General features: G+C 40.4%; 1 protein-coding gene across 1 annotated transcript; it reads left to right on the forward strand.

Annotated features, from left to right (window-relative positions):
• Positions 1-9171: 9171 nt before the first annotated feature.
• On the forward strand, positions 9172-21308 carry LOC119885213 (voltage-dependent L-type calcium channel subunit alpha-1C-like; the record flags this gene model as incomplete). The annotated part of the gene is made up of 3 exons (XM_038695363.1): positions 9172-9226; positions 14406-14838; positions 21203-21308. Coding segments are annotated over exons 1-3 (594 nt in total), but the record flags the coding sequence as incomplete, so codon positions are not given.
• Between the last annotated feature and the right edge of the window lie 116 nt (positions 21309-21424).

A 21424-nucleotide genomic window follows, 5' to 3' on the forward strand; every position in this document is an offset into this window, starting at 1 on the left:
CTTTGATTTACTGTTGTCAGTTTTTTTTACTTTTCACAAGACAGAGCTCAACAGTTCACTGGAATCCATTCTCCTTCATTCTATTGCTGAATATTTTCAAAAACCTCAGTGTTCGTCTGCACTTTCTCTAGTAACTGAGAACCGTTCTCTTGAGCCCAAAATATTCAGGAGGCATCTCACTTCATTGTGAAGTGAGATGTCCTCTGTTATTGCTAATTTGATGGCAAATGCGCTACTAGCTCACCAGTCACCAAAACAGGGTGAGAAAATGTTTTTAACCAGTGAAATGACCCATACAATGGTATGCTTCCTATTATTGGCTTAAATGTTGTTCACACCAAAAACGAACCACTCTAGAGTTCACTTAACAGTGGTCTGATGACCACCCATTCAAGGTGGACCAGGGGGCAGTTGTTTGGTCCGCATCAGAGTTCGAGTCTGGCTTTCACAATCAACCCAAACGGACTGTACCAAGGGGGAAAACACTCCAGAGTTCAGTTTAACCTGACTGAACAACTGACTGTTTTTGACAGAAAGTAACATATAAAAGTTCTTATAGCAACAAATCCATACAGTCCCGTCCCATTTATTATTCTTTCCTTCTAAGACATGCAGTCTCCCACCCTGATCTCATGGGAGTAGGACAACAACAACCAATCAGTGCTTCAGATCCATGATTCACAGCTTGATGGCTGGGCTGGGCTGTAAATAAACAATAAAGTCCAGATGACAGTGAGCAATGTGCTGTTGAATACGGAGCACAATTTATACACACGCATTCCCTTGGCATGCTACTGTCATATGTGTGGAGAAGTGTACACATACACATGCACATAGTTTCTCATTTTTTCCTTAGTTCACTTCACATGGTATGTTAACATTTCATGAATAAATCCATATATGATAGGGTTTTTATAGTGCTGACTGCATTGAAAAGTGCAATAGCAACACAGAAGCTCTTGCAAAATGTGAGTGCTGACTGCCACAAATACCTGTTGCTGTTTTGTTGTTAGAATGACCTCATTTACGACAGAAAAAAGAGCCCTGCGGTCACATCTTTTTGTTGACAGGGCAAAATAGGACAAACAACCTCAATTGTAACAGGCAGAGGTGTGTTTATTGCTTTATAGTATCCAGATAAATGAGAAGCACTTTATTTTCAATGTCCAATAAATGAGCAGGAATTTCCCTTGTCAATTGGCCGCCCATTTGTCCATTACAGTAATAGTGAATATTTTGTACAGCGTGATAAATTGCACTTTGTAGAGTTGTCATGTTTGTTTAGCAAGCCTCTTTGGTCCGACCACAAGCTTTACATTACATGTGATTTGCTGCTTCATGTTTTTTCCTTGTAAATTGCATGCATGTTCTGCACATGCTGTGTGGGTTTTAGTGTGTGTACGCATGTGCATACTGTAATCGTTGGGGGGGTCACAGATCGAGGGGAGCAGGTGTGTGTGTCTTGTCTTTCAAGAGTAGCGGGTGTGTGTGTGTGTGTGTGTGCGCGTGTTTGTGCTTGTATGTGCACCGAGGGGAGCAGGTGCGTCTGTGTGGTGTGCTCACTCAGCCAGATAATGGTCACATATGGACAGAGCGAAAGAGAGACACCCACACATATACACACACACAAACACACACACACTAAAATTTCATGCACATGTACACAACTGATACATACAAGCCTTTTACTCTGCTTTTGGATTTGTGTATGTGTGTGAATGTGAGTGAGTGGATGACACATAAATTGGTAAAATATAATATTGGGCTTGCAACCGGTATTTATGATGACAATGATAGTGAAGGTTAAGCATGATGGAATATCATACAAGTCTTGAAAAACATGAAGGCAGTGGCAATCACAATTCCTTGGCCTAAAACTGGAATGAGTTCACCTCAATTATGCAGTTTTCTGTTAAATGTTTAAGTCTAAATCAGAGTCAGAGAGTGGTTGTTAAAGGCAAAGATGAAGCAACGGTTGTGTGCATGAGATTGCCAATGGACTAGCCACTGTTTTGGCCATATAGATGATAGAGAGAGAGAGAGAGAGAGCAAGAGAGAGAATACTTGTCAGCAATTTGAAAATGACAGAGGGGGAAGTGATGGGAGAAAGCGTGAGAATCAGCGAAGCAAGAGAGATAGAGAAAAATGGAAAGATGAGGGGGGGTAGATTTATGGAGGAAAGGAAGAAGGGCGCGTGGCTGAAAATTAACTTGTCCGCTGCTTGAGAACCAATGGAGGGAGTGACAGCTATATAGATTAGAGAGAAAGGGGGGAAGAAGAGAAGAAGTGGTGAGGAAGAGGGGAAGAGCAGGATAAAGAAGATGCAGAACTAGAGGGGAGGAGGAGGAAGAAGAGGTACAATAGCAAAAGGAGGTAATCTTTCAAAATAAAACAAATCAGCTGGGATGGCAGATAACCGGACTGCTGCATGTGTGTATCAGTGTGTCTTGTGGGATCTAAATGTACTGGGGGGGAAAAGACGACTGGTCAGGCCGGATTTTCTGGACCTCAGTAAGGCTGCTAATAAGATTTCTCTTTTTGCTTCAAGGTGAGGGCCCTCGCTGTGTGTGGCTGCATGCATGTTTCCCCCATTAATTAGTGTCTGATCAGGTGTCATCATTGTTTAATTGACTGATAATTACATCATCACTGTCCACCCAAATAGATCCCTGTTAGGAAGAGCAGAGGTGAAGGAAAAGCAGATGGTGGGAGAGAGTGAGAAATGAAATAGACATGTATAAAGAAAAAGAGGGCACTCAGAGGAGATGGAGTGACAGACTGGTTTAGGGTGTTATAATCTGATTGGTCCCCTTTCTGGTTGAGCCAATTAAATGTGGAGAAGGACTAAGGACTTTGAAAGTTTGATGAGTTTTTTAAAAGCCTTCAGTGATGCAGTTTTTGCTGCTGTAATTTGTACTGGAACTGTATTTTGTTGGTAAGCAATATTGAACAATTGTGGCATACTCTTTGTGTGTGTGTGTGCGTGTGTGTGTGTGTGTGCGGCAATGACATTTTACAGCAGAGCGCTTGGAGTTGCAGTGATAGCATCTCTCTCCAGTCTTTATCATTAAGTAGATAACAGCTCCACTGACTTCAGTTTGTATCACAGCTCATTACAGTCTGCAGTTCAGTTCACACTGACGTTCGGCTCGGTTAGGTTCACTTCAAGTTCAGTTAGACTGAATGCTGACTGTCTTTACAGTATATGGACAGATGAATTTAGTGTCATAAACATTTTGCTCTGATCCTGTTCTTAATTTTGCTTGTACCAACACGAGTAGCACGTTTAAATTTGGCATGTGTGATTTTCACTGGACGTAGCTTGCACATATGTGACTTAAAATTAGTTTGTTATTATACATAAACACATTATACATCATATGCATATAATAATGCATGTGTATATTGCAGACATATTTTATAGAGTACCACATGAAGACCACATTTAAAGACATGCACACCAACACAGGTGTTCTCAGTTATTCTGGCTTATTAGGCCTCTGCTCAGGTTAAAAGTAGACAGAGCTTTGTAAGGTCACATGTACTAATTGGATCACAATGGTTTAATTTGTCTCACACTAAAACATGCAACACGGCTAAAAGATGTGAAAAGATGTCAGTCAAGCGCAGTCTCTTTGGATCACCTATACAGTCCTGAGAAGAGGTCTATTTAGCCAAAATGATTACAATCAACTGTGTAGATGGCCTTGAAAAACACATTTTGACTTGAAATTTTGCCTTGTCAAAGCAGGAAAAGCACAGGTGGTAATACAATTAATGATGGCAGCATTTGAGTTAGCTGCTTCAGTTTCAGGTTCCTCGTATTTTGTATGCTTGCTCAATGTCATGACTTCCTGGTGCACTTGTATAGAATAGAATAAAGCCATCGTTAATGCTATCAGTAACAACTGTGCATTTCCTGCTATCACAAATGAATATGCCTGAAAAGGCATATTGGCAATTCTTTTATCCCTCAATTATGGACAGATTAGCATAAACTGTGGGGCTCCACTTAATAGACACACCAACACCTTGATTCTCATAATGCTTCAACTCATTGTATACAATAGTACAAATCATCATGTAACCCAATTACAATGTCTGCAGTGAAAAAGGGCTATTGCAGTACTTCAGTACTTCAATCAAATTAACTTAAAAGTCAAATAAAAATGGGACTTCCGGGTGTGCTCATGGAGTAGTCGGTCGCATTGAAACCTCTCTCCCACTCTAACCTCGAAAATCCCGTTCGAACTCGCAATTCTGTTTGTTATTTATAACAAAATAATTCATAAGAGGGAGAAGAAGCATGCTAGGCCACAAATAAATCGATAAAAATGCCCAAAGCTCATAATAAAAGTGCCCCAGCCGCAAAAGCTAATACTCAACCGGACCAAGCTAGCGACGACACGGCTGGCGCGGGAACGGGGAGCCCCGGGAAAAGTATGGACACCGCTGAGGTACTTAAGGCAATAGGGGAGTTAAAATCCGATTTGCAAGGAGACAATGCAAAGCTCAAACTGGATATCGGCCAATTGGGACAAGAAATCAACGGTAAACTGGATATTATTGCAACCGATGTACAAGGCCTATCACAGCGCATGGATGAAGCGGAGGCCCGCGTGAACCAGGTGGAGAGCTGGGCAGAGGAGGCGACTGAGGCGCTGTGCACCTGTCTCGAACAGCAGAGGAAACTTCAGATCAAAGTGCTTGACTTAGAATCACGATCCAGAAGAAATAACATACGTGTCTTTGGGATACCAGAAGGTCAAGAGGGGGTCTCTGTAACGCAGTTCATTGAGAAGCTTTTGCAGAGCCAGCTACAACTACCGGAGGACTTTAACCTTAAAATACAACGCGCACATCGGGCTCTTGCAAGTAAACCCCCGCCCGGAGCTTCACCGAGGGCTGTAATTGTTAACTTTCTGGAGTTTTCTACGAAAGAAATGATCTTGAGGGAAGTGTGGAAAAAAGGCAAGATACAGGTGGGCACCGCATTTATACACTTCGACCATGACTACGCACCCGAGATTGTTAAGAGGCGCAAAGAATACAACGCAATTAAAAAAATACTCAAGGACAAAGGCATACGTTTCCAAACGCCGTTCACTAACATGAGGATCCACTGGGAGTCTGGCGTGCGCACATACTCCAGCGCTCGGGAAGTCTATAAGGAGCTGAAGAGACGCGGATTTCAAGTGGAGGAGCCGGTTACAGACGACGGAGGGCCCAGCGCGGAGTCTCGTCTTCGGGAGCTATTGGGCTGGCAGCCGGCGCGCAGCAGCGGACCCGCTGTGGCGCTCAGAGCGAAGGCTAAACTGCAAGAATTCCAGAGGGATCAGTCGGATTAATAAGGTGCAGGGCATCATGCTACAACGCAATGTTTTTTTTGCTATTTTTTTTTTTAGGCCAGGTCCTGATTATCTAATACGTGGGAGAGGCCACTCTTTATCGACTACGTTGGACTAATAAGATGGACGTGTTTTCAGACACATCTACTGTCTTTTTCGGGCCCTCTCATCCAGAGAGACTTAACCCTCAACCTGCCAACGGGGTTACAGGGGAGGAGGAAGGATCCTCTTTCCGTTTGGAAGTCAGTTCATTAAGGTTCTTTTTTGTTTTTGTTCAATGTGTGTTTTGTTCAATGTTTTTAGGGGCCGCTAAACCATGTAAGTGTTTTCGTTACTATAATCAATGTCGTTTGATTTAAAAATTGCTTCTTTGAATGTAAATGGACTGAGTAATCCAGTGAAAAGAAAAAGGGTGCTAGCTAAATTGAGAAGAGATGGGACACAAGTAGCTTTTCTACAGGAGACTCATATGTCTAAGCAAGAACATGATAAGTTTAAAACATTTGGGTACTCTAATACATTTCATAGCTGGTGTAAAAATAGTAGGAAAAGAGGGGTGGCTACTCTCATTTCCAACTCTTTAAACTTTGAATTAATCTCTGAAAAGGTTGATAAAGAAGGCAGGTTTATTATCGTAAAAGGGAGAATTGATAATGTTTTTGTTACGTTCGCTAATGTTTACGTCCCACCGGAAAGTGACAGGAAGTTTTTTAAACTGCTTTTTGATGCAATAATCTCAGTAAGTGAGGGGATTCTAGTTTGTGCTGGAGATTGGAATACAATTCTAAATTATACCATGGATACAACCAGCTCCAAAAAACAAAAGACTGGCAGGTCAAAAGATCTTAATAGTTTAATTAGAGAGACGGGTATGTTCGATGTCTGGAGGGACTTTCACATTAAAGAGAGAGATTTTACCCATTATTCTCTCACACATAAAGTTCACTCCAGGATTGACTTCTTTTTAATGAACACCATTGACAGGTTTAGAGTGAAGGAATGCAAAATTGGAACTTCTGATATATCTGATCACAATATTGTTTATCTATCTATTAATTTATCTAACCAACCAAAAACAACTTTATGGCGCTTAAATATAAGCATTCTCAACAATGAAACCACAAGGAATGACATTAAGAAGGAAATAGTAGAATGCATAGAAGATAATAACAATGGTCAGGTAAATCCGGTTCTGGTTTGGGATACAGTTAAAGCAGTAATGAGAGGCAGACTTATTTCAAAAACTGCCTATTTGAAGAAGATAAAACGATTAAAATATGATGAGTTGGAAAAGACACTTAGGAGTTTAGAACTAAAACAGCAAGAAAGTACTAATGATCAAGAATTGACCAAACAAATAACAGTTATTAAAAATAATATAAATGATATGATACACGAGGAGATAGAGAAAAAATTACGATTTTCAAAACAGACCTTTTACGAATCTGGTTCAAAAGCCACAAGAATTCTAGCAAGGCGCCTCCGAAAGCAACAATTGAAGTACTCGATTACCAAAATTAGAGACCCTTTAACTGATAGTTTGACTTATGATATCAATCAAGTTCATAAAATCTTTGAAAATTATTATCAAACATTATACACACCCTCAAAACCAGTAAATGAAAGCGTTATTACACAGTATTTGAGAGGTTTAGACTTGCCTTCCCTAGGATTAATACAAAACGGCGCATTAACTACCCCTATTACTCGAAAAGAATTGGACGCAGCTATTGGAAATCTGAAAACTAACAAATGCCCAGGTAGCGATGGGTTTTCAAATGAGTGGTACAAGATTTTCAAAGAGGAACTCGCTTCTGTTCTGCTGGAGTCTTTTAATTGGTCTCTGAGTAGAGCAGAGATACCGCCATCATGGAGAGAGGCAGTAATATCTGTCCTCCCTAAGGAAGGAAAAAATATACAATATTGTGAGTCATATCGTCCGATCTCAATACTGAATGTCGATTATAAAATCTTTACCTCTATAATCTCTAAGAGAATGGAGAATTATCTTATAGATTTGATTCATGAGGACCAAACAGGATTCATTAAAGGCCGCCAAACTCTAGACAGTATAAGACGAACATTGCATGTCATGGACCAAGCCAAGAAACAACAACTGAGTTTGGCTTTAGTCAGCCTCGACGCGGAGAAAGCCTTTGATCGGGTCAGCTGGCCCTTTTTATACAAGGTACTCGAGCGTTTTGGCTTTAACAATCAATTTATCAGATGTATTCAGTCACTGTATGACAGGCCGATGGCCAGGGTAAAAATTAATGGCCACCAAACTGATAGATTTCAACTGTTTAGAGGTACTCGACAAGGCTGTTGCCTCAGTCCAACGCTCTTCGCATTATTCATAGAACCCTTGGCACAGGCTATTAGGCAAAATGAAGAGCTTAAAGGCATTACTATTGCAAGTACTGAACATATAATTGGACTTTTTGCAGATGATGTTATCGCCTACCTCCAAAACCCAGAGGCAAGCCTCCCTAAATTTATGAGAACTTTGACAGAGTTTGGTCAGCTGTCTGGTTATAACCTAAACATTACCAAAACACAAGTCCTGACCATTAACTACTCCCCCAGTAAATCTATACGGCACAATTATAAACTTAATTGGGAAGCTAAAAAGTTAAAGTATCTAGGTGTGTTTATCTCCCAAGATCTAGACGATTTGTTCAGTTTGAATTTCGAGAAAGTTAGTGACTCAATACAAAAAGACATGAACCGCTGGTCAATGCTGATACTAGACTTCAATTCCAGATTGGAAATAGTGAAGATGAACCTGCTTCCTAGATTTTTGTATCTTTTTATGTCGTTGCCTATCAGGATTTCTGACTCACACTTCCACGCTTGGGACCGGTTAATATCACGATTTATCTGGGCAGGGGCTAGACCAAGGATAAAATTTAGAACACTTCAGATTGATAAAGATCATGGCGGGCTAGCCCTTCCAAATCTGAAGGAATACTACTACGCATCTCAAATGAGATATATGGTCTACTGGTGTTCCCCAGAAATCGAAGCTCAATGGAGACAGATCGAACTAACCCAGGGTCAGAGCCAACCTCAAACCCGTCTAGGAGGCAAAATTATCACAAACAAAGATGGGAATCGTATAGTTGAAGACACGCTTTTAATTTGGAAAGAGGTTGTAAATAAATACAAATTGGCTAATGATATTAAACTCTTGATCTGGCCCTCCTGCAACCCGAGTTTTCGACTTGGTGAAATAGATTCTTCATTCTTGAGTTGGAAAGATCAAGGCCTTATGGCCCTGTGCCAGTTTGTAGATGGTAATACCTTTAAGACATTCGAACAACTCAAGAGACAATATAATCTAGAGAACAGGGACCTATTCAAATATTTCCAAGTGAGACATTTCTATAACAGTGAAATAAGGGTGGGTATTTCTCCTGAGGGCAATGACATTGTTCAAGTTTTTATTAATGCTTATAAGCTCCAACCAAGTAAAACTGTCTCTAAATTGTATAAAGCTCTGCAGAAACAAAATGGAAATAATACCTTGTATATTAAGTCAAAATGGGAAAAGGAGCTGTGTATGGAAGTGTCAGAGGGTGATTGGCTTTCGATGTGTGTGACACAACAAACGTCTACTAGCTCGAAAAGATGGAGGGAATTTGGGTGGAAGAATCTGGTCAGATTTTTCATTACACCTCATATTATTAATAAACTAAGGGGTGAACAACAGCAATGCTGGCGGCAGTGTGGGCATTGGAACGCCAATCACTCTCATATATTTTGGACGTGCTCAAAGTTAGAGCAATTCTGGGACAGTATCTTTCTAATTACTGGGAGTATAATGGGTTATGTCATCCCTAGAGATCCCAAGATTTTCTTGCTAGGTCTACTACCTGGTGAGGTGGTCCAAAAAGATGACATTTATCTTTTTAAAATTCTAACGATTGCATGTAAAAAGGCTATCACTCGGTCTTGGCTAAAGATCGACCCACCTCGGATTGAGCAATGGAAAGAAATAGTGGAGGAGATTCACTCAATGGAGAAAATGACATACTTTCTACGTATCAAAGGTCACATATATAATAAGCATTGGGAAAAATGGCTTGCATATAAAGAAGCGGAGCAATTCTAACACTTTAATTGTAATACTTTATTTTGTTATTATACAATATCTGGTGCCCCTTGTTCTTTGTTTTTGTATGTTGTGTTGTAATAAGAAAAATGCAAAATAAAGAGTAATAAAAAAAAAAAAAGTCAAATAAAAATAAATGCAATATAAAGAAACATGTGCAAATGAGATATAAAAATGCATAAGAGATACTACGCATAAAAAGTACCATACTAAGAAACTTGGTGTGTTTTGACTATGCTTATACAATTACTGACTGTAGTGGCTTTAAGCCATTGAGTGTAGTGCTTTAAGAATATTCATGTACGTGTAGTATAACAGTATCGCACTAGAAATATATTTAATGTATACGAACAACATTGATTGTATTAGAACTACAATCCTTGACTGTAGTTCTGTAACAGCCATGTATGTGGAAACCTTTGTCTGCACTAAAACCATTGACTGCAGTGATGGTAATAATTTAGCCATCCGTCATATGACATTACACTGAAAATATTTCACACAAATTCACTCTCATAGGATTACGTCTTGTCACTTGTTGTTAAGCACCCAAGCCTTCCACGCATTTTTCTCATTTTCCCTCTTTTTTGTCTGTGAATCTGTTTGTTTCCCCCTTCTTTATCATCGTTGTTTGTCTCTCCATCATCTCACCATCCTTCTCCCTCCTGCATCCCGCCTTCTTCATCCTCTTTCCATCCCTTGATCCTTCCCTTCTCCTCCCTCTTCCCTTCAATCAGAATCATATTTCCCCAGTTTTTTTTCCTGAGGAAGAAAGAGTTTCTAATGGAATTATAGTTCCTCACATCAGCATAGTCTATCATACAACAACACACACATTCACACACACGCAACATGACTGTGCATATGCATGTGGCAGGACAGACACACAGTGAGACATGCGGTCAGATTAGTGACCTCAGTATTATTAAAGTTTTACTCTCCACTAATCCTCACACTCTCACTCATGCAGCGAGCACACAAACACACACACACACACTCCCAGTGCGGTACACCCTATGAGAGGGGCAGGCAATGTGAGATAAACTGATCAGGCAGCAGTAGCTACAATATGCTGAAAGTGATTATGTGTGCGAATGTGTGTGTGTGTGTGTGTGTGTGTGTGTGTGTTTGTGAGCGATAGAGAGATGATGTGAAGTCAGGAAGTAGATATAAAGTTGATGGTGGAAAGAAAGAGGAATATCTTTTTTTATTCATTATACGTGCTTATATGTATGTGTAATAAAAGTCATAAAAGTATTGACTTCTATCTGGTCTGCTTTTTAAATCCCAAAAACCCTCTAAAATCAAACCCAGAGTTTAGAGAAAATATGGAAAATATACTTCCATCTAAGAAATGAGATGCTCCAAATTGAAACCGCAGTGGTATTTCCCATAAGGCACAGCTGCATCTGATACCAAAGTGACTTCACCGTGGATGAATGTAAAGAACAAGTCCTTGGGCACTATTGCTGTATTCAAAGCACACTGCTCCTAAATATTTGCAGACATATCTTCGGTTGTTGTTGTTGTTTAGTCAGTGCCTCTGTTTTACAATTACCTCTAGGGCATTCCATTTTTATTTTAGTTGTAATAAAAATATTAAAGTTTATTTATGTAACACTTACACAAGGCTAAACAAACATTACAACATGCTATTTAAGATGTCTAAACAAATACTACAACAGGCTATTTAAGTAAATATTTCAATGTGCTTTATAACAATAAAGCAAGTCAAAATTCTGAAATAGTATATTAGCCAATCTTGAAAAATAAAAAATGAATTACTTCCTCAGGCAGGTCAAGGTGCCCCCCCCCCCCTCTTCTAAGCAAATTCCATAAGGGACTGTAATTTAAAATTGCCAGTTGTATTGCAGTAACAAATTATATACAATAACAAAACATTAGATGGGAAACATGTTTAACTGTTAGAGGACTGGTCCATGATGGTTAGCTTGGTGCACAGACTGGAGGCAGGGTCGTGTTAGCTAACCCCCACCAAAAGAGGAAGGGACGCTCTGGTAACCTCAAGTTTGTCCTGTTTCCACATTATGTAACGTTAACTTACAGTTAAGCTAACTGACGAGCACGTTGTTGTTTTGTTGTATAATCTTTTTGCTTCATATTTGGAGTGCTGCCTGTTGTTCCCGGGGCTAAGCTAGCTGCTGACGGCTAAAAACAATGCTAGATTGGCCAGCTTGTTTTCTGACTTATTTCTAAACATGTCAGATGTGGAATGTACTTAAGTATAAATAGTTATGTATAGCTACTAATGTGCTGTTCTTAAGTGCAGTTTTGAGGTTGATGTACTTTACTTACAGTATTTTCATTATACTATTACTTCGTAACATTTCAGATAAAAATACTGGAACCCACTAACATTATGACAGCTAAATTACTGGTTACTTTATAGAACAATCCAATGCAATCCAATTCATCCAAAACACACAAATTGACAAATTGAAAATGCTGCACATGAATGCGTCAGTAAAAATAATCGAATACAACAGTAAGATGCGCCATTCTGCTTCATAAAAGGTAAGGTTTTAATGTAATGTTAACGTGCCCCGCCTTTCGCCCGATGTATGCTGGGATTGGCTCCAGCGCCCCGCGACCCTGTATGCAGGATAAGCGGTGGACGATGGATGGATGGATGGTAATGTTAATGAACTTCAACCTGTTACATGTAATTAGTGATAGCTCAATTCAATAGCTGCTTTGGTTTTACGCTCCTTCTACTGTGCACGCTGGCTCACTGTCACATTTTAATGGCAACGTTAATGTTATTTGTAACACCTGTGCTTTTCCTACTGCAATAAGCTATTCAACTACTTCAGTCTTATGCCACATTGTAAAAGACAAATAATGATAATCATTATTTATACAGCGCTTTTCAAAGCAAAGTTACAAAGTGCTTGAAATGGTTGAACCAAGATTAAAACTTTTCAGGTCTGCAATGAGGGGAATAAAATCAAACAATTAAAAATAATACAAAAATAAAACTAGCATTAATCCACAATAAAAAATCACCAATAATATAAGCCATAAGACACATGTGATGGATAAAATAAAAAGCTTTTTTTTCTCAGGTCCTCCAATTCCAAAACATGCTCATGTGACTGTAAACACGCAAAATGTGAAGGTAGATGCTTCTGGGATGTATGTATGTGAGTGTGATGTAGTCACAGCTCCTCATGATGTGATTTAATGTTCGCACAGGCAATCATCCGCTGTGAGTTCATATGTAGAAACTTAAAGCTCTGAAGTGAAGGGAATAGGATTTCAGCGGATATTGAAACCACCCTGTAATCGTCCTAAGCATACAGGATAATTCTATCTCTCTCCGCCTCCTCCGTCTAACCCCTGCACATCTCTTCTCGCATTTTCCTCTTTCTCTCTCTTTCTGTCTCCTTATCTCTGTTGTAACAGCACAGGTTGGATTAACTTTACAGGGGCTCTTAAAGTTTTATATTCCTTTACTCCCAAAAGTGGCTTTGCATTTATTGGATTTGTGAATTTGACATTGGGAATTACGCTCGGTCAAATGTGACTAAAATCAGCAAATTACTGTTAAAGACAAGATTAAGGTTTCCGGCTACCTATGCTACCACATATACACATCCAGTTAACAATGTATATTACTGTATGCAACTTGTAGCTGTATACATTAAACGAAAATGAACACAAGTGATTCTGTCCTCAAATAATCTCTCTCTTTTTGAAGCAAAAGTGTTAATAAACTTTTGAAGTAAATTCAAGATTTTGCTTATTACTCAGTTTTGTTGAAATGGTTTGAGGACTTCTTACTTTCATAAATATACTGTATTTTTCATAAAGGATAAAGCATAAACCTGAAAAGGTATATTATTTAACAGAGTGTGTAATCTACAACAGGTTGAGAGTATTTGTGCAATCCTTTTTCAGATGTCAGAGGGGTGGTTGAGAGGATATTATAACCGTCTTTAATCTGGCTAAACATAAAGTATGGATAATCTGCTATCTCTTACAGTACTTTTACTCACTTAGTCTTGTTCCTCCAATTTGACTGGATTATGCAACTATGTAATCTCACTGAGGTTGCTGTAATTCCGTCTCTCATTTATCTTAAGCCATCTTTTTTTCTTTTATTCCACCACATACATGTGTTTCCTGCAGTCTTGCAATTTTATTCTGAGATGTGAACACACTCTGCATTTTCCACTGCTGAGTAAATGTGTAGTCTTTCACTCTGGGACCCCTGTTTTTATACCACACAGCAGAGAACTCTTCTACAAATTTCTTTTTTTCTCAAGTAACATTTTTAGTTTTTTTGTTTCATGTAAAAAAAAGAAAAGTAAACATGTTTTCCCACTCCTAATGCTTTAAAAATTTAAAAAGAAACTTGGAAAATCTGCCACTATATGGTAGTGGAAGTGTGACACCAACGGTACCAACAATGTTTTTGTTTCACTTTAAAGCTGTAAGTTAAAAAATGTAACAATGATAAAGAGTTGTGAGACATATATATAATACAGATAATGATCATTACTCCAGCCAATAGTTGCTGGTCTCATGAGTGGTGGTGGGGTGTGTGTGTGTGTGTGTGTTGACACAAAGTGATTGGACTGCATAACCTACACAATATGCTGTAGAACTAAACAGCACACAGTTAGCTCTGTTGTACTTGCTTGACAGATGGGAGTATATTAGTCATCGGTCTATTCTACAGGGAGACACTTCACTGTTTGAAAAATATACAGTGCTCACTAACTGATATGTCAACAATTCAAACACCCTTGAAGCCTCCAAATTTTAAACACTGTATCAACTTCAAGGAACCATGTGTGATGCATTAATCACTGCATTAATGATAATTTTACTAATTGGGGGAAGTGATTTAAGAGCTAACTGACAGTCAATTTGTGTTGTGCTAACTTTCTTTCTCCTCCTACTTCTCTCCACTCCAGGCTCCGACTACTCTCCCCCTCCCTCCCTCCCTCGCCCTCCTCCCCCTGGCCTGACGAACGAGCACAGTGGCGGAGGCAGCCATGGCGACCACGGTGGAGGAGGGGGCGGGGTCAACCACGGGGTTGGCGTGGTGGGCCTGGCCCCGGAGCACATCCCCACACCGGGGGCGGCACTGAGCTGGCAGGCGGCCATCGACGCTGCGCGGCAGGCGAAGATGATGGGCAGCGCCGCGACGAGCGGAGGGGCGGGGCTGGGGTCAGGAGGGGGCGGGCCCATTTCCACGGCCAGCTCCACGCAAAGGAAGAGACAACACTATAGCTCTAAGCCCAAGAAACAGACAACGACGACAGCCACAAGGCCCCCACGAGCCCTACTCTGTCTCACACTCAAGAACCCCATCCGCAGGGCCTGCATCAGCATTGTAGAGTGGAAGTATCCTTTAACTAATATGAGTGTAGGTTTGTTTTTATACTGTTTGCAATGTGGAAGCAACGAGTGTTTCACTTTCTTAATCAATTAACTTTTGTTGGATAGCCTGAAGGAAACCTGTCCAGGAAGGTTGCCCACATTAAGAACATACAAGATGGGGACGTTCAAATGAGGCAGATGAGAAAGTCTGTTCTTTTAAAATAAACCTACTTTAATGCAACTGAGAATGGAAAGACAATCTAGGAGGAATAAGGCAGGTGTTGCAAGTGCGTTGCATCCTGCCAATGTGGAAAGCATAGTGAATGGATAGATGCAGGTAGAAAAAAATCACAGAAAGGAGGAGGGCAGAAGGGTTGCAGGACATAAACAGGTTAAGAATACTTCATACTTCCCCTTTTGTGTAATATCACCCTTTCTTTTTATCCCTTCTTCTTTTCTTAATCAATCTTCTTCTGTCCAATATGTCTTAGTGTGATTCTCTTCTCTCCAGTCACTCGTCTTAATCCTTTCTCCTCTCCCTCTGTCTGTCCTTCCCTCCTCTCTTTCATCTTACATTCTTTTCTCAAAGGAGGATAAAACAAATTGTGTCATTTTCATCCCTCCTTCACACCTCTCCCCAGCATTATGTCTCTCCCTCAGCTCTTTCAAACTGCATTCATCCTCTCTCCCCTAGGTCCATCCATGCCTCTATTCCTCCTTTGCTTCCTCCACATCTCTCTTACCATTTATTATCCCTCTCTCACTCCCTCTGTCCATCCAAATCCCTTTATTCCTGCTCTTCCTCCAACCGTCCTTCCTTTTTTATACCCTTCCTCTCCTCTGGAGTTTTTTTTTTTAAGCTGCAGAACATAATGACTTGGTTTTCCCTCAGGGTAGAGGGAGAAAGGAAGAGAGACAGAAATGGTCAGTGTCACAGTCAAAGTGATCTATAATAGGAGAGGGTCCATATGAGCATGAACTCAGCAATAGCACAGTCACACATCGTCCTGAGAGGGAGAGAAAGAGAAGAAGGGGAGGGGTTGGGGAAATTAGAAGGGAAGGGATGTGGGCAGGGCATGGTTGTCGACAGGAGAGATGATGGAGCTGAGTAGTTGAGGGGGGAGGGAGGGATCGAGGGGAGGATGGGAAAGGTAAACAAGAAAAATGACATAGCAAGGGGAGGGCAAATAATATGTGAGGGGAAGAGAGGACAGAAGAACGGGGGATCATGAGGGGGGGAGAGGAGAGAAGTGAACGGCAGAGCGAATCGGTGAGGAAAGAAGATGAGTTAGAACTAGTGTGTGCTTTTTATGTATGTGTTTTGAAGAGGGTTGCATTAGGGAATTATCAAATTAGAGATGATAACATTGTAGGCTATAATGAGCAAAAGTACTTGCCGAAAAACACTGTTTGTTATAATTGTACGCCACACATGCCACATATCGTAAGCTCCAGGACTGGTTTGCAACCAAAATTGGCAAAATATGTTTTAATCAAAACAAATTTCAAGCCAAGAAGTGACTTCTGTTTGGGCTTTTATGGAATTACCTATTAGCATGATAGATTAAAATACTTTTTCTATTGGATTTTCACTCCAACATATCACAGCAGTAGGAATACCTTTTTAAATATCTAGTGATTAATGATGGCATAATTCTTTGGGACATTCTAAATAAACTGTAAATTGATCAAAGAACTACTAATGTACAATTTGTTTCTGTTTGCCCCTGCATTTGTTGTGATGGTTTTGCTCAGTTTAATGTGAAAAGCCAGACTCTTAAGTCCAAACAGGCATGTTTAGTTAAAGGTACAATGTGTAAGAGCTGAGACTACTCTACCTTTCAAATTCAATAGGGGGCAGCATACCACATATCCGGCTGCTAACTGTTACCTAAATAGCTCAGTTATCCGTGGAGCTGACTTAGCAGCCCCACCAGAACCGGAGCCGGTGAACGGAACCGGGCTCGGCATCCCATTGAACATAGCCGGACAGGGAATACAGTACCAAGGTGAATTACAGCGGCTCCGACCAGGACTCTGACTCTTGTGTCGACAAAGACACAGCAGGTTGAGTGGGAGAGGAGTGGGAGAGAGGTTGGGCATCAGAGAGGCCCAGCGTGTAGAGCCAATATTTTCTAACTCGGTGAAATAAGGGTTTCTTTCAATCAAACCAGTGTTGCTGATTGTTGGAACAGTTGAAAGACTAACCATACCAGTTTAGGTGAGATTTAGGCTGAAAGTACGGAGGTACAAAGTGGTAGTATGAGACAGAATGGGCAAGGGCTAGCTGCTTAACACGCTAACTTCAGTAGATATCTCGGCAACACAATATCTGTCTTTGACATAACCTATGAATTGTTACTTATTCGTATTCTGTTGATAATGTTGATTGTCTTAAACACAAATTCTGGCCATATCTTACACATTGCACCTTTTAAAATGTGTGTAATCTCCCTCTCTATGCATTAAAGCAGTAGAAGCAGCCAAAACATTCTACTGATCACTTTATGCAATACTTTATAATGTCCAGCTGTGCTTATCTTGTAGAAAAATAATAATAAGAAAAAAAGCTTGCATAAACCTTCAGGGTCACTGGAACAATCTCACCCAATGACTGATGAGCGTTCAGATCATTACCCACAATTCTCAGCATTATTCATTTAAACAGCTCTGAAGGGAGGGACGAAAGGAAGAGAGAGACAGAGTGACAGAGAGAAAACGGTGAGGGCAGGAGATGAAGGAAATATGAGGGACATTAAAGAGAGCTCTTAGGGAGAATGAGAAACCAGAAAGAGAGGAAGAATGTAGTCTGAGCCACACACACACAAACAAAAAAAACAGTAGCAGAATTACAGTAAATTTTGCCCTTGACTAGATTTAAAAATCCCCATCAAACTGTCAATCTTTCTGTGTGTTTGTCTATCTAAAAAATCTTTGGGATGTCCTTCAAAACTGCAGTGTGGGCCTGTTTAAATGCAGCATGTGGCTGAATGTGCTCTGTACTGTATGCATTTGTTCTGTGTTTGTGTGTAGTTATGCATTTATGTGTTGTTTTCATTCTATATAGGCTTTGCTGTGTATGCGTGTGCACCTGTGTGTGTGTGTGTGTATGTGTGTGTCCTGTATTCTGTGAGTACCTCTGTCTCTAGAGATAGCAGATCCAAAATCTTCCTCTCATCCTCCTCTGTTACCATGACAACAGCTACTGCTCTCAACAGGTCGACGGGGCCTGTCTAAGCTCACACACACACATGCACACAAACACACACTGAGATTAGAGAACACACACATAAACACATAAACACATACACACACACACACACACATACACACACAGACCCAGCACTCTCACATGCAGTGTAATTATAGCATTTAGGCATTACCTGCACACTGCAAGGGCAGTGTGAAAGACAAGGAGCGAGCGGGGGCAGGTGTACATCTAACTACTATGATCTCTACATGAAATCACACTAAGTGGTAGTTATAAAAAGTTGAGTCATTGAGTGCATTTACACATACAGACACGCACACAAACACACACTCCTGGATAACAGCTTATATATTGCATCAGGTCACATGAGGGGTTACGTTATTTGCATGCATTTTCAACTCAATCAGGAAAAGAGATAAATAATCTCAGCGTAACACAGAAGAGTGTTAAGCTCGCTCTCTCAGATAATATCAGTATATCCCTGGTTTCTTATTTGGGTTTGTCAAGATAAGCGATTATCTGTGTTATTGTGAGTTGCATGTGGTGTTTATGTGAGGCAACTGCTGAATGCAGAGTATTTCAGAAAATAACCACCGGTGTGTATCTGGATGCAATCCCAGTGCGACACTTTGTCGTAAGCATATACAGTTAGCTTGTTGAAATGCTGACTGTATGTTAAATTCTAAAATGCCTCAGACAGTAGCACTCTGGTGAATACCACATCAAATCTGCTGAGCTAACTGGATGCTGATTTTAATTTTTATGCTGATTTTCTTAGCTATCAGAGTAAACAATTCGCTTTTGGCAAAATCCTTACCACTACTATTTATTTGTTCCTATGCTGTTAAAGATTATGATTTGCTATTGTTATACTGATTCATGTACATTATTAATGAACTTGATACTTGTTTTGATTCTTCACTCAGACCCCCAGAATTTCCCCCAAAGTGTGTTTTGCTCTCAACGGCACAGCAGACGGTAGATTTATTATCATGTTGATGGAAGCAGACCTCAAGGGGTTTTTTTTAAATTATAGGTCAGGAACCCAGAATGAATCACAGGCCTGTTTTTCTGTGGGTCCCCACATGTCTGGAGTGTATTTTATGAGCCCCCGGTACAGGGTGAGTGATTAATTTCGACGCATTTTATTCCCATGCTGAATGAGCTGAATGATCTTGTGGCCGCTGATGTTCAAGGGTCAATCCTTAATCCAAACATAAAGTATATACAACATGATTCTTTGCCTTGCTCTTTCTCTGTCTGCAGGGCTGTTCCTAAAACAGCAGTTAAGGCTCGAAATGGATAGCAGGTCTGTTTCTAGAGGGGCCACACACAGCAAGATTGCTAGTGTGATTATAGGTGGTACAAGATTGTTAAAGTTGCTAAGTTCACTTCATCTTATTTCAACTGAAACTTATTTCTTTGTCAAAACAGTTCTAGCACGGGGTACCCCGGTGGCTCACCTGGTAGAGGGTTTTCCATGTATCAAGGCCCTTTGTGGCATATCATCCACAAATACACTGCAGATGTGGTTTTAGATAGCTATCTATCTATGCAATGATGATTGAACATTTGAAGTTCAGACTGGTGAGAAGTTCATGTTGTTGTCTTTTAGCTGCCATAAAAATCTTCCTGAATTTCAAGCAGGCAACCAGGATCAAACTGATCAAAGTTAACAGCAACAAAGTTATTATATGAAAATAGCTTTGTCAATGTTGGTGATGTACACACAGTGCAGACAATTATCCCCAGCTAAGTGTTGGATGTATTGATCTTTCCTCGCAGGCAGCCATTAGTTCCTATTCCTTTCACTCCAGTGTGAGTAAATATAATCAATCCATAACTGAGAACATCATATAATGTTTTATTTTTTCATTTACATTATGAACATATGGCATTTGGCTTTTCTTTTTGTTTAGTACTGCTTCTAACTCCCTTTTCTGGTCTTGGTAGGATGTAGACTATGGTGTTTCAGAAGTTTCTGTACACCTAGGTCCAACGTCCGCTGCACATGTACTCCAGCCACCACTGCCAGTTTTATAGTGTAGCAACAAGGGCATGATCCCTCATTGGCTTCCCACTCTCTAAAACTGCCTTTTGTTTTGGATGCAAAGTGCATCAAAGTAAGATTTGGTGCAGCAAATGATTAAATGTTCTTTTCAAGCTTGAAAAGCCTGCATTCACGGCTCATGGTTTGTCTTCTGGATTTGAGGTTCTGACAGCGCAACTCATGAGTGCATTGCTGTTTATGTTATACTACAAGGTCTGGAGTCTCGACTAATTTGACATGCAGCCAAGAGGGAAGGAAGAAAGGAAGGAAGGAGCAAATGAAAGAAGAGAGCAGAGGGGAGAGCAAAAGGAGGTGACAGCAGTGGCAGTTAGTAATTGTGTTGATGAAAACCAGACCTCCTTCTCTCCTTCACATTCTCTCCCTCCCTCTCTCACTCTTCTTCTACCCTCCATTCTCTCACTTTGTATCTCTCCCGCTCTCTGAGGCCGAAAATAATGAGGTCACTCCCCTCTCAAGGACCGTTCCATATAAAAACCCTCTGTGTCCCTCTTCTCTCTCTCTCATTCCATCTCGCTCTCACACTTTTTCTGTCCACATCCTGTCTTCCACGCGACAGGCCTGCTCCTCACCGCGCCCATATTAGGGCATGCACTGTCTCCCTAACCCGCCATGCACACGCAAAGAGGTTCCTAAGTGACCCAATATGTCTTAATGTTAACACAAAGGCAAACTCAACAGCTTTGATCTCTCTCATTGTGTACATTGCTTGTACTCTGCTATGTGTGTATATATACGTCTTTTTTTTGTAAGGATGTATTAACTTGTTTAAAAATACCTCTTGTTGAAATAACATGCCTGATATGAAGACTTTTTCTGTGGGAATGTCCAAAGTCAGAGGCTTTATTATTTTGTACTGTGTACTACAGATTTTTGTGGATCAGTGAAAACCTACCTGAACCTGACGTGTATATATTCATATTTCAGATCCAAAAAGGGACCTGAGAACAGGCAGAACAGGCCTGAAATAATAGATATATGACATATAATTACACTGAAATGTCAGTTAAAAGGAACCAGTTGACCTGGCATGATCTCTACTGTGTAAATATCTCTACACTTTTTGTGTACTCTGTTCTGGTTTGTATATTACTTAACCCTCCTCTCAGACCATTTGAGATCATCATCCTGATGACCATTTTTGCCAACTGTGTGGCCTTAGCCGTCTACATCCCCTTCCCAGAGGATGACTCGAACGCCACCAACTCCAACCTGGTGAGTAATCTACAATATTTAAACTGCTTTACAGTTAAATATGCTGGTTTAGATAACTGCTTGGCTCATTGTCTGTTCTCTTTCCTTTCATGGAAGACAGGTTTTCTTGTTTTTTT

The sequence above is a fragment of the Micropterus salmoides genome, unplaced genomic scaffold (assembly GCF_014851395.1).
Source record: "Micropterus salmoides isolate LMB-PRFRI ecotype aquatic unplaced genomic scaffold, ASM1485139v1 Ms_hic_scaffold_3948, whole genome shotgun sequence".
NCBI lineage: Eukaryota > Metazoa > Chordata > Actinopteri > Centrarchiformes > Centrarchidae > Micropterus > Micropterus salmoides.